At 46.5% G+C, this 13,059-nt stretch overlaps 5 protein-coding genes across 5 annotated transcripts; 2 read left to right on the forward strand and 3 right to left on the reverse strand.

Annotated features, from left to right (window-relative positions):
• Nucleotides 1-100: 100 nt before the first annotated feature.
• Nucleotides 101-1,603, forward strand: LAP41 (metalloaminopeptidase; the record flags this gene model as incomplete). Its single annotated transcript, XM_024856315.1, has 1 exon — nucleotides 101-1,603. One exon carries the CDS (start codon nucleotides 101-103, stop codon nucleotides 1,601-1,603), a length of 1,503 nt encoding a protein of 500 aa, XP_024715914.1.
• Nucleotides 1,604-2,025: 422 nt separating this feature from the next.
• Nucleotides 2,026-4,199, forward strand: C7M61_000891 (uncharacterized protein; the record flags this gene model as incomplete). Its single annotated transcript, XM_024856316.1, has 2 exons — nucleotides 2,026-2,056; nucleotides 2,128-4,199. 2 exons carry the CDS (start codon nucleotides 2,026-2,028, stop codon nucleotides 4,197-4,199), a joined length of 2,103 nt encoding a protein of 700 aa, XP_024715915.1.
• Nucleotides 4,200-4,342: 143 nt separating this feature from the next.
• GPA2 (guanine nucleotide-binding protein subunit alpha) lies at nucleotides 4,343-5,665 on the reverse strand (the record flags this gene model as incomplete). Its single annotated transcript, XM_024856317.1, has 1 exon — nucleotides 4,343-5,665. One exon carries the CDS (start codon nucleotides 5,663-5,665, stop codon nucleotides 4,343-4,345), a length of 1,323 nt encoding a protein of 440 aa, XP_024715916.1.
• A 923-nt stretch (nucleotides 5,666-6,588) lies between these two features.
• C7M61_000893 (cyclin-dependent serine/threonine protein kinase) lies at nucleotides 6,589-8,574 on the reverse strand (the record flags this gene model as incomplete). The annotated part of the gene is made up of 1 exon (XM_024856318.1): nucleotides 6,589-8,574. One exon carries the CDS (start codon nucleotides 8,572-8,574, stop codon nucleotides 6,589-6,591), a length of 1,986 nt encoding a protein of 661 aa, XP_024715917.1.
• A 1,821-nt stretch (nucleotides 8,575-10,395) lies between these two features.
• On the reverse strand, nucleotides 10,396-12,497 carry GFA1 (glutamine--fructose-6-phosphate transaminase (isomerizing); the record flags this gene model as incomplete). The annotated part of the gene is made up of 2 exons (XM_024856319.1): nucleotides 10,396-12,445; nucleotides 12,493-12,497. The coding sequence occupies 2 exons, from the start codon at nucleotides 12,495-12,497 to the stop codon at nucleotides 10,396-10,398; spliced, it is 2,055 nt and encodes a 684-aa protein (XP_024715918.1).
• Nucleotides 12,498-13,059: the final 562 nt, after the last annotated feature.

Here is a 13,059-nt window from a genome sequence, read left to right on the forward strand (position 1 = left end):
CAGTGCTGGCTGTTTGCAGCCATTGTGGCGCGCGGAATTGTGGAGGTGCATTATCTCACCTAATCGGAGATCTGTCAGTTACCCACTATCTACTACTACCATGAACAACGAATTGATTGAAAAATTGCAGAAGCTTCTCGCAGAAGGGAAGGGAGAGGAGGTTGCTTTGTTACGTGAGGCTTTGATTGAAAAGAACCAGACCAAGGCCTCTGGCGATAAGTCTTACTTGGACCACGCTGAGGACTACATTGACTTCACCTACACCAACCCTACCGTGTGGCACGCAACTGACTTCTTTTCCAAGAAGCTTGAGAAGGCTGGTTTCAAATACCTTCCAGAAAAGGAGCTGTGGAGCCAGGTCGGTCCTGGTCTGTACTACACCACTAGAAGTGGGTCCTCTTTGGTGGCGTTCGTAGTTGGTCCAGACTGGACTCCCGAGAAAGGAGTCGGCGCAATTGGCTCTCATATTGATGCCTTGGCCACTGTGGTCAAGCCAAACTCCACAAAGAGCGATGTGGATGGCTACAACCTTTTGGGAGTGGCGAACTATGCTGGTGCGTTGAGCTCTGTGTGGTGGGATAGAGACTTGGGTGTGGGTGGTCGTCTTTTGGTGAAAGAGAAGGGCAAGGTCAAGCATAAGTTGGTTGATTCAACTCCTCATCCAGTGGCAAGAATTCCTACTTTAGCGCCACATTTTGGTGCAGCAGCCGCAGGTCCTTTTGACAAGGAGACACAGACTGTACCAATTGTTGGATTTGGCGGGGAAGTTGAACCTACAAAAGCTGAGAAGCTGGCTCCTCTCTACGGAAAGCACCCATTGAAGTTGTTGAGGTACATTTCGAAGATCTCTGGCCATGCCGTTGAGGACATTGTCCAGTGGGACTTACAGTTGTATGATGTTCAGAAGGGTGTGGTTGGCGGCTTGGACAATGAGTTTGTCTTCGCTCCCAGAGTCGACGATAGGGTTTGCTCGTACTCTGCCATCACTGGCTTGATCGAAGCTCAGGACAAATTACCTAAGGATGGCTTTTCAGTTGTCGGTCTTTTCGATAACGAAGAAGTTGGCTCCGGAACCAGACAAGGTGCTCGTGGGCACCTTTTCCTGAGTACCGTTGAACGTGTAGCATCGTCGTCGTACTACAATCCTGGCGAAGCTGAGCTGACCGACCTGATCAAGGTTACCTTTGCCAATTCCATCATCTTATCAGCTGATGTTACCCACTTGTTCAACCCCAACTTCCCCAATGCTTATCTTGAGAACCACAAACCGGTTCCTAACAAGGGTATTTCGATCGCTTTAGACCCTAACGGTAACATGGCCACTGACTCAACTGGATTGGCACTTGTCGAGGAGCTCGCCAAAAAGAATGGAGACGAGCTTCAATACTTCCATATCAGAAACGGCTCTCCCTCGGGTGGTACCATTGGTCCATACCTTTCCATCCAAACTGGCGCCAGAACAATCGACTTGGGTATTCCCCAGTTGTCTATGCACTCGATTAGAGCTACTCTAGGCAGCAAGGACGTTGGTTTGGCCATCAAGTTTTTCTCCGGCTTCTTTAAAAACTGGAGATCTACTTATGACAACTACGAACAGAACTGATTTCAAGTCCCACTTGAAGCCCCCATTTTCGCAGCCACAAGTGCAATGCAGAGCCGCTTTTCTTGAACACATGCAAAAGCGAGGATAGCATGCCGGGACAAAAGTTAAGAGCCACCATCAAGTCTGCTGCTCCTTGTTGTTTTTATTTTATAATCTAAAATCAAATCCTTTTTCCTCTTTCCCCATTTGGGCGGCTGGCTCCAGGGTCCCTGGACCTGCACAATATACCTCTCACCTTACAAGGAGTATGTATTTGCCTGACCAACTCTGTACTCAATCGAACAGCTAAAATGAGTATGTGTTTCATTATATAACCAAACAAACCGGCTGAGTCTATTTAAGGGAATGAAAGCTACTTCAGGACCTCTCCATTGACTCGACCCGTTTAATAATTGTACTAACACGCAGCACCTCCTAAAAAGATGTCACTTGAAGAGTTCATCTCTGATGATTGTATGTATTTTTGAAGAACAAATGGTTTCAATTATGACCATGTCAATGATGGCGATGTTACTAACAACTAGCTTACGGTGGTTCTTGGGCCGATGATGAGATTGACATCGCCTCAATTTCTGTACCCATCGAGAAGAATAAATCACTAGGTGGCTCCGACTCGGGAATCTTTGGCCCTGGTGGCTACGGACGGTCGAAAAACTTCCTGGTTGATCAAGGACCTCCGTATATCGTGAAACTCCTACACCTTCCTGTGTCGTGTGATGATATATTCGTGAAAGACCTCTTCAGCTCTCGATTTATGCTGTTTATCAAATTCAAGATCGTTTATGATCCAGTGTCAAACCCGTTGGAAACGGGTATAGTCAAGAAAAGTGCATTTGTTGAGCTAAAATCGTTCAGTGATCAAAACAGAGTGGTAAACTGGCAGGACTTGTACTACAAGGGTAACCGCCGAGTGATCATTGAACCCGCAGACTACGCAGATTTTCAAGGCTGTATGAAGTTTAATCAGGAGAACGACTCAGAACTACGTCGTGTTGAACGTGAATTTCTTGCCAACAAAACCAGGGGTAGCTTTGAGGGACGCCGTTCCTCCCATAGTGGCCATATCCCAGGCCTTGGAGTTCTCGGCGAGCTTGAGGCAATGCATCTGTCAGGACGTGATAATCTGCGAATGGGTGGACCAGGACGCAGATCATCGTTCGGCTCCGGTGGCCACAACGGTCCACCACAACCAAAACCGCTCACTCGTTTCACCTCTTCACATACAGCAACACCTCAAGTTATAGATCCTGGTCATGAAACGCCAGCCTTGGGTCCATCAAAACCCAAACCTAATCCATTCGGTAATGCTAAGCCTGTGGATATATTGGCAAAGGAGCATGAGATGGATAAAAAAATTGTGTCAATTGACCCAAATACTGTCACAGCACTCAGCTCGGATTCCGAAGACATGCTGAAGAAGAAGGGGAATAATGATTCAGATGGCAGAATGCGTGGACCTCCGAAGACCGTCGAGCCCGCAAAATCGGAGAGTAATGCATTGTCTCCGGCTCCAATTCCATCTTCCATCTACGGTCAGAAAAAGAGTTTGGCGGACATCCTCAGCACCAAGTCTGAGTCTGAGGATACGAGGACTCCCAATGCGAAGGGGAGAAAGTCTGCAAATGGGACTCCGAAACCCCAAGGAAAGCCCGTGATTTTGAAGAAAAAGCCTTCCACTGTCTCATCTCCTGCTCATCAAAAGGAGCTCGAAAGACTTAGTAGCCCCGATGCCTTACACCTCGAATCGAAGAGTGCCCCTGAAGTATCCACGAAGGATGGAGTTCTTGTCGCTGATCTGGATGACGGCTCAAAACTGGAGCCAACGCAGCCCACAAAACCAGAAACAGATGCAAAAAAGGACGCCTCTTTAAGAGAGGACAAGAATAAGCTGACCTCAAGCAGGAGATCTCGGGACAATCTGAGTAGGAAACTGTTCCTGAGGAGTAAAAGGGGATCGGTCGATGAAAGTACAACAAAGAGAGAATCCACAGAAAAGCATTCAGCGGAGTATAACCATCCAATTCTTAAGGACCAACATCATCTTACAGAACGCAATAAGTCCTTTTCTTCGCAGCAACGTCCAGACTTCAAGAAGCATCTCATTGAAATGACACTGGCATTGGAAGATAAGGTACAATTAGAAGATAAGTCGGATGAAAAGGATCGATCCTCTAATCGTGGTGGCAGGAGAAGTGGAAGAAGAGCTGGAACGGAGAGACGGGGCGGAAAGCGGTCAGAAGGCGGACCAGGAAGGAGAGGATCTAGAACGAATACTGAGGGAGCGAAGGATGGGAAAGTAACTAAGGGGGAAAATGGTAAACCTCCTGCCCCAGCTGAATCAAATGGAGAAGAAAAGCAGATAAACCTGCAATTGAATGGCGCAAAACGACTGAGTGATGAAGACTCTGGCGACAAAAATGGCCATCTGAACTCAAGGCGTGGAAGAGGGCGTGGCCAAAGCGGTCGTGGTGGCCGGGCTTACAGAGGAAGAGGTAGAGGAAGGGGAGGTTCTGAGAGGAGGCCTAGCGGCGAGAGCAGAGATTCACAACCAGCTAAACCCCCTCCAACCGAAAGCCAGCCAGCGGCCAGTGCATGATGCAACGAAATTCATTTTAATGTGAAATACGAATAAATAACTCGAAAATAATACCATGTAAAGATACACCAGAATGAAATACCAATCTTTTTTCTTTTTTCTCTCCTTCGATTCTTTCTCAATAGTGTACCTCAGTAAATCAATTAGGTGTTCAAGATACCACTGTCTCTCAAAGAATTTTCCAATATTGTCTCCTTCACTGCGGCAAACACAAGTTGAATATTTGAAGTGTCTGTGGCCTGTGTGACGTGTGGGTAGATGTTAAGGCCCGAGCGATTTACCTGTGTAAATCTCCATAAGATATATTTCACGGCCTTGTTGATGTTATCGCCGCCATTGTAGTCTGGAAAATAATTTTCCAAAGGTGAAAATGGCAATTTCTTTGCGAAGACATCGATCTTGTTGAGGAAGAGCACAATGGAGGTTCTCGAGAACCAGCGCGAGTTGACCACTGAGTCGAACAACGTAAGGGACTCTTCCAATCGGTTTTGGGAATCTTCTTCTAGAAGCGCCTGGTCATATTCAGAAAGAGCCACACAAAAGATTATTAGCGTGACGTTATCGAAGCAGTGGATCCATTTCTTGCGCTCCGAGCGCTGGCCACCTACATCGAACATATGCATATTGACACCGCTCATTTGGAAACGGAAGTCGAAGATACCCGACGTTTTCTTTCGCGTACGCAAGATATCAGCCTGGTTTGGGACATAGTCAGAGGCAGCGATTCTGTCCACATTACTGAGCATGTAGTCTGTGGAGTCGATGAGGTAGAATTTGCCTTGCTCGCGCTCCATGAAATCGTGTACCTCTTTGATGTTGTAGACGTCCTTGATCTTGGCAGCCACAGAGGGGTTGAAAGGCTCTTCGGAGGAAACCGAAACCTCGTAGTCCAAGATCTCGTTGAGGTCGTCGTAGCGCAAAATGTGCTTACGCTGGCCCACTGTGCCTGCAATGTTGGCGGCCAAGTCGTCCTCGCTGGTACCTTTTTCGGCGATCAAATCAGGCTGGAGGTCGATTATGGCGTTCACCACATTCTTGACACAGTCGAGCACGTTTTTGAACACAAACGGCTTGTATTCATAGAGCTCTTCATCGGAGAATCCGTTCTTGTGCAAGATCTTCATTTGCTTGACAATGGTGGATTTACCACTCTCGCCCGAACCCAACAACAAGACCTTCACTTCCTTGTCTCCCGTGACAGGCTGAATGATGCCGTTGTTGGTCTGTGAGGACAGTTGCCTGGACTGAGCGGTCGAGTTGGGAACCAGCCCTGGTCTTAGGCTCTGATTGGCGTTTGTGGCGAGGTGCTGTTGCTGTGACTCTTGATGGTTCTTTTCAGATACCCCGTTAGAGGAGTCCAGGGTCTCCTTAGCGGATTGGGCCACGGCGGCCTGCTGCTTGGTCCGCTTGTCCGAAACATCGGGTGCTGGCGGTGCCGGCGGGTCCTTTGAGGAACACAATCCCATGGTATGAAAAGATCAATTGGCGCTTATGATGTATGGTAGGGTAATGCGGCACAGATACTGAGAAAAAAAGGTCGCGGCTTACCTCGAGGATACACATAGCGACGTGGGGAGCTGAGGGGGCTTTCTTAGCATTGGGGCACAAGAAAAGAATACAGAAAAAAAATATATAAAAAAGGAATCCTTTTTTCTTCGCATCTAAAAGAAGAAAGATAACTCAGAATATCTGGTTTGAAAGGGCTTGTTTATGATTCAGAAAGTATATGGCTATGGTGGGGCGCGGCGGAATGGTTGCAAATTCCTGGCGGCAGATCCGGAACGCTATTCACCTGATTGTCCACGGTCTAGATGAATTGAAGCTTTAAATTATACTGACTAGGGTGAAGATTTGAGATTTTGATGCAAAAATATACAGATGTTTAAAAGCACAAGAAGCGGCAAAACAATGAATCCAAAGAGTTAGCCCGCTGCGAGCAACTACATTTAGCAAGTAAAGCAATCGCCTTGAGCCATTGAGGTCATGTAATGTAGCCTTATTTACATTGGATAAAGGCGACAGCTTGTGGCTATTTCTGGGTGAGTGACCCCATAGAGGCAGAGGATGCAGAATAGGGAAATCTGGTGTGACCTCTATACCTTAGGCGCACGGACCAAGCAAATCCTTTTAAAACACTTTGCCAACTGTCCGATCCTTGCGACAATTGCCTTTATTAATGCTTTATTTATGTACATCATAGGTGACATTACCGTATCTCTATTATGTTCCGGTCGGGTCTAAGTGTGCTTGACAGCTTGACCTTGTCCCTATTCTCACAGAAGCCTCTCAAGGTCTTCATGTTCCCGTAAGTATTATACATTTGCTTAAAGATCGTACGAAGTAGCTTCACAGTTGTGGCCCTTTCTTTTGGTTAAGCAAGATTGCTACTTTACTCCTGCTTTTCTCCCGCTTCGCCCTCAGCTGTTTCGTTGGGCTCTTCAGTTTCCGCCTTGTTCTCCTTGTCGTCAGTGGCAGTGTCAGTAGGGTCCTCAGTCGCTTGACGATCCGGCTCCGAATGATTCATGATCTCATCCAAGCCCATAACCGCGTTTGGCTTGCTCTCCAGGCCATTATTAATATCATCGAGAATAGCCTGCTCAGTAGACAATGGAGTTTGGAAGCCGGCATGCTCGTTGGCAGGATTAGGTGCTGCTGGCTGGGTAGGAGGCAATGAGACCTCCCTGCCCTTTGCATTCTTCATCTCAGCCAATCGCTTACGCTCTTCCCTTCTTCTTTTCTTGGTCTCAAACTCATGCCACTCACCTTCAAGCGTCTTCATGAATTCCAATGCCTCAGGCTTGGGGTCTTCAGTGAAGTACGCATGCTGAAGAGAGTCTTCGGCTGAGATTCTCTCACTTGGAACCAACGATAACATTTTTTGTGCAAGATCAAAACTTTGCTCAGACATTAATGGTCTGAATTCTGATTCAAAGCTTGATTTTTTGTTTATGCGTGGCTTCAACATCTCGAACCATGGCAAGTTTTCGATATCGGGCCACGAGTCAACGCTGGGAGTACCCATGATATCAAAAATTTTATAAAGCTGAGAAATCTCTTCCGTACCCTGGAATACGGCCATCTTAGTGTACAATTCAATGAGTAAGCACCCCACACCCCAAATATCGACTTCACGTCCGTAGTCCACAGACCCAAGAAGAAGTTCTGGTGGCCTGTACCAAATCGTAATGACACGATTGGTGTAGTCTGGACTTTCGCCATCTTTCAATACCTTCATGGTTCTTGCCAAACCAAAATCTGCTACCTTCACCGTACCCTCTCGATCCACCAAGATATTGGATCCCTTGATATCTCTGTGAATTACCCTTCTGGCATGAAGATAATTCATACCTTCCATAAGCTGCTTAAATATGGTCTTTCTGTGTCCTTCTGTGAGCTTAAGATCTGGGTGTGTGAGTAAACCAGTAAGATCATGGTCCAAGTAGTCAAAGATCATGAAGATCTGATTATGTTCTACCATCATCTCCAACAAACCAACAATGTTCGGATGATCGAAACTTTGCAAAAGTTTGATCTCCCTCATCGCTGTGATTGGGAAACCTTCTCTCTCGCTCTCAAGACGCAATCTCTTCAAAGCTACAAACTCCTCAGTGAGAGAGTTTTTGGCTTTGTAGACCTTACCGTAAGTACCCTCACCAACTTGCTGAACCCGTTTATATAGTTCGTTAGACCTGTTAGCATATAATGAGTATAGCTGCGATGGCTGGAGTCTTTGCTGGGGTTTTTTGTTTTGATTGGCATTGGGGTTCGGGGTGCGTTTCTTTGGTGGTTGTTTTGGTCTATCTCTTTGGTTTGGACCAGCGTTGGGACCAGCATTGGAACCACCTCCAGGACCTGTTGGTCGATTATTGGGACCGGTGCGAGGACCTGGACGAGGACCTGGACGAGCGCCAGGACCCTGATACCCGCTGCTTTTGGGTGCACGTGGAGGCCTGTCGATTTCGGGTTTACTGCTCTCGGCGCGATCATTATCATAGTCTCGAGCATTAAAGTCCCGTCTCTTGTTGGGCCTATCACCACCCGGCCCTCTTCTAGGATCTCTCTCAGGTGGACCTCTCTTCTGGCCACGGTTATCTCTAGAGCCCGATGGCCCCAGAGGTCTGTCGTTTCGGTCATTTCTTTCGTATCGGTCGTTCTTGTCGTTCCTGTCTCTGTTGTAGTACCTGTCATCCCCGTCGTCAGGGCCTCTTCGCCTATCAATCACATTGGGTCTATAGTTATCTCTTTCTTTGAACCTTTTACCATCTGCGCCTTTGCCTTCCTGGTCTTTCCAACCGGATTTGTAATTTGAAGGTGGATGCCCTCTGGGACCTTTTGGACCTTTAGGTCCAGTAGGTGGTCTATATCTATCCGACATGACGAATTGTGCAAAGAATGATGGTTGCGTCTGAAGCTCAGTGGTTGTTTATAAGACCAAACGTTTAGGTGTTGGGATCTTGTGGCAGCCCAGGGATTCAGCGAGACTTGCTTATAGTGATGATGGATTTTCAATGTGTTGAAGGCTGGTCGCCAATATGCAGGTCTAACAGAAAGTAAGACCAGATCTTATAGAATTTCTGGCTTGCATCCCCCAGAATCTTCCTTTTGATTCTTTTGATGAGTCCAATGGTGATCTTTCCAGAGTTCTGAAGTGTTGATTGCAGTAGATTTGCTTCGCTTTTAAATCATACGGCAAATACTATTTGAGACATCGATGCTCTGATGCCATTAGTCAACAACGTATAGGTCAGGCCGGCACTAAACATTGATAGCTCAACCCGGTTTCAGTCATTCGTCGTGTCAATAGACTGCTTCCATTGCTTTCATTAAGATCAGGCTTGAGAGTTCCTCTGAAGTTAGCGCAATTCAGTATCATCTTTGACGCAAGTGACATTTGATGGAAAGCCTGGCATATGCCATGAACCTCTCGGGTCATCAAGCCTTTAGGAACCGGAACTACAGGAACAACAATGTTGTGAAATGTACTACAAGATTTGGTCGGTTCCAAGGCTGATTCTGCCAAAGCGGTCACATAGACAAGCCACAAGGCTCTTTCCGAGAAATGAAGTTTTCTCTTTTGACGGCGAAGTTGAAATTGCTGTTGGTTTACAAACAACATCTTTCATGTGGACCTTCTGAGGGGCTAGCTGGAAGCGTATGAGGTCCAGACTTATCCTGACCTATGTTTCGTTCATCTGCATCTCGATTCACTTATTTGGACTATGAGCTGTGTTCACCTGGGATTTGATTATCGTGCTACCCTCCTTGGTTAGATTGGAAAAAGAGTATTGGCCCTGCGTGTGAAAGCATTCTGGAATGAAAATGGGCATGCAGTACCACACTTGTTCATGGGGCCCCGGTTCGAAAAAGACATCAGAGAAGGGTAACTGAAGAAGTGAAAATTACTTTTGCACTGAAATTTTTGCCTGCTGAAGCTCGAGATTCTTTTTTCTTTTTTGTGTAGGCTTTGAGATAATTTGATAACATTTGCCTTCTGTCACATTTTTGCCATCATATGGAGGACATGGCTGCAGCATGCGATTCTACGAAAACCCGAAAAAAATAACAGAACTTGCCCCATAATCATATTTAACCCAATACTCTAATACATCTGGATAGATATATGGATCATATTTGGTAACTTCAAGATTAATTTCAAATAAGACAAGTAGCCTCGAAGTACTGTTCTAGGAAATCACTCACAGTAGTACAAAGAAGGTTTTGTCTGCAGTACAAAAACACGGGCCAGGGACCATATCTGCTTCAAGGAACATTTCTCAGCCGTTCAGACTAATTCGAAATAATGGTATGTTAGCAGTGCCTTGCAACCGAACAAATATTAACATCCAGGGTCTTTTCTTGAAATCCATCCACTTGGGTGCCGACCTCCTCGCCGTCTCAGCCGTCTTGGCTGGCATCAGAAGAAATACCGGTTTGACGTAAGTATCGTGTGCTTTGATTAAGGTCTTACAGCCTTCATTGGAAACAAAACTAACCACAGTCCGGATCTTGATCAGATTCCCAACGAGTCTGCTCGTTATTACACCAAGAAATACTTGGGTTTGGGAGAGCTGGTGTTGGATACCTCTTCCGCCTTCATGAGCCAGTCAGAATTCTTTAAGCGCTCGTAATGCTATGACGTGTTATGTATTAATCAAGTGCACCTTATTGAAAACTATGTATGACTATTTCCCTCTTTTTACTCCACCGTGACCGACTTGGCCAAGTTTCTGGGGAAGTCGACGTCAATGCCTCTGTTCACGGCCAACCAGTAACTCATCAACTGCAATGGAATGACGTTCAACAAACCTTGCAAACAGTCAACGGTCAATGGAACATGCAAGGTAGCGTAAGCCTTGTCCTTCAACAAGTCATCACCCTCGTTACAGATGACAATAGGTCTACCAGATCTGGCAGTCACCTGCTCAATAGCAGACATCACCTTAGGGAAAAGAGAGTCTCTGGTAGCCAAGGCAATGATAGGCAAGTCACCGTCAACCAATGCCAAAACACCGTGCTTCAACTCACCGGCAAGAACACCTTCAGAATGCATGTAGGAGATTTCCTTGATCTTCAAGGCACCCTCCAAGGCAGTGGCGTGTTGAAAGCCTCTACCCAACAACAACAAGGATTTCTGCTCGTTCAAGAAGTCATTGCACAAGCTCTTGATCTTCTCTTCTAGCTTCAACACAGTCTTGATCTGCTCTGGGATCTCCTTCAAGCCCTGGATGATCTCAGTGTGACGATCTCTCTTGGAAACAAAGTCGTTAGAGAGCGAGAGGGCAATCATGACCAAAGCAATGTATTGCGAGGTGTAGGCCTTAGTGGAGGCGACACCGATTTCTGGACCAGCGTTAATGTGGACACCGCAGTGGGTTTGTCTGGACATGGAAGAGCCGACAGAGTTCACGACACCGACAGTCAAAGCGCCTCTCTCCAAACAGTATTGCAAGGCCAACATGGAGTCGGCAGTCTCACCAGACTGGGAAACGAAGACACAAGTGTCATCTCTGAAGACAGGAGACTTTCTGTCCAAAAAGTCGGAAGCCAACTCAACAGAGACAGGGATATCAGTCAATTCCTCAAAGATAGATCTTGTAGCCAAACAAGAGTGGTAGGAGGTACCGCAGGCAATCATAATGATTCTTCTGCATCTTCTGATAGTAGGCAACCACGATTTGAGACCACCCAAGTTAACAGAATTGTTGGAGAAGTCGAGTCTACCTCTCATAGTGTTGAAAGCAGAGTCAGGCTGCTCGAAGATCTCCTTCTGCATGAAGTGCTTGTATGGGCCCTTCATGATCTCATTCAACTCCATCTCCAAAGTTTGGATAGGACGGAAAGTAGATTCGCCAGCAGTGGACTTCTTGGCACGGTGGATGTGCAACTCACCGTCGTAAATGTGGGCAATATCATCGTCTTCCAAGAACAAAACCTTCTTGGTGTGCTCAATGACAGAGGCTGGGTCGGAAGACAAGAAGAACTCAACAGGGGAAGGAACACCATCCTCATTGAAGAAGGCTCTCGATTGGGAAGTTCTCAAGTTCAGCTCGCCGTTCACATTTGGACCGGCAAACTTCTCCTGGTTCTCTGGGAACTCAATGTCGACGAAGTCGACCTTCAACTTTCTCTCGGTCTTGACACCGACCAACAAAGGCGAACCGTTTCTGGTACCACAGACCTCACCTGGGAAGTGGACAGACTTGACCAACAAACCGTAAGAGCCCTCCAACTCGTACAACACCTGCTTAGTCAAATCGTTGAAGTCGATGTACTGACCAGCCTGGGCATTAGAATCGTAGATGTGCTTGAACAACTTAGCAATACACTCTGTGTCAGTCTCGGACTCAAACTTGTAGCCTTTGCTGACCAACAATGTCTTCAACTCTCTGTAGTTGGTGATGATACCGTTGTGCACCACAACGAACTCTCCGCTAGGATCAGAACGGTGAGGGTGGCAGTTCAAAGCTGTGGGTTGACCGTGGGTAGCCCATCTGGTGTGAGCAATACCAACGTGGTTGTCAAAAACGGTGTCCTTGACCACGTTGGTCTTCTCAATTTCTTCTCTCAAGAGCTTGACCTTACCAGCGACCTTGACAATGATGTTACTAGACTTATCATCAGCATCAACAGCCAAACCGGTCGAGTCATAGCCTCTGTATTCCAATCTGGAGAGACCTTCCAAGAGGTTCTCCATAATTTCACCTCTGGTCTTGTCCACCAAGAAGTTCACGTAGCCAAAGATTCCACTGTAGGTTAGTATTTTGCCAGAAGAACGTTATTCGAGTTAACATACCACATAATTAAGTTGGGCAAGGAATAGGAACAGGGGGGACGATGCTTTTATTCTCTGAGGTCACGCCAACGCAGGGTCTTGCACGCTACAAATAGGAAGAATTGGGAAGAAGAATAGACGTAGGTGTATTTTTGTTTGGCAATCCAAAAAAAGCCATTCTCGCACCTCTCTAATCCGGATACCGCATTCCCCAACCAGACCCGCCTGCTCGAGTTTCTTGGGTCGTACAGTGCTTAAAATAGATTTTTTGTTTACTACAAAACGTGAAGAAAGTGTCTAGGGTATAAAAAAGCAGAATATTTCAATAAATACCCAAAAGACTCGAGACTCCCTGAGGTAGCGACGACATTGTCGTGCTCTAGAGCGTTTCTGTGCACCCCTCAAATCGGGACCTCTTCGTCCAGACCCGCGTAATAGTTATTACCTATCCCAAAACGGAATAAGTAAAACAACGTGTGAAAATACATGCAGGCATATGTTCTCTGACAGCCATTGAAAATACGAACGCCCAACTGTGAACCGAGATTAAATGCAAATTTGATCTGCTTGTTGTTCTTCGCAACAATG

Source organism: Candidozyma pseudohaemuli (assembly GCF_003013735.1).
Source record: "Candidozyma pseudohaemuli strain B12108 chromosome Unknown scaffold00001, whole genome shotgun sequence".
NCBI lineage: Eukaryota > Fungi > Ascomycota > Pichiomycetes > Serinales > Metschnikowiaceae > Candidozyma > Candidozyma pseudohaemuli.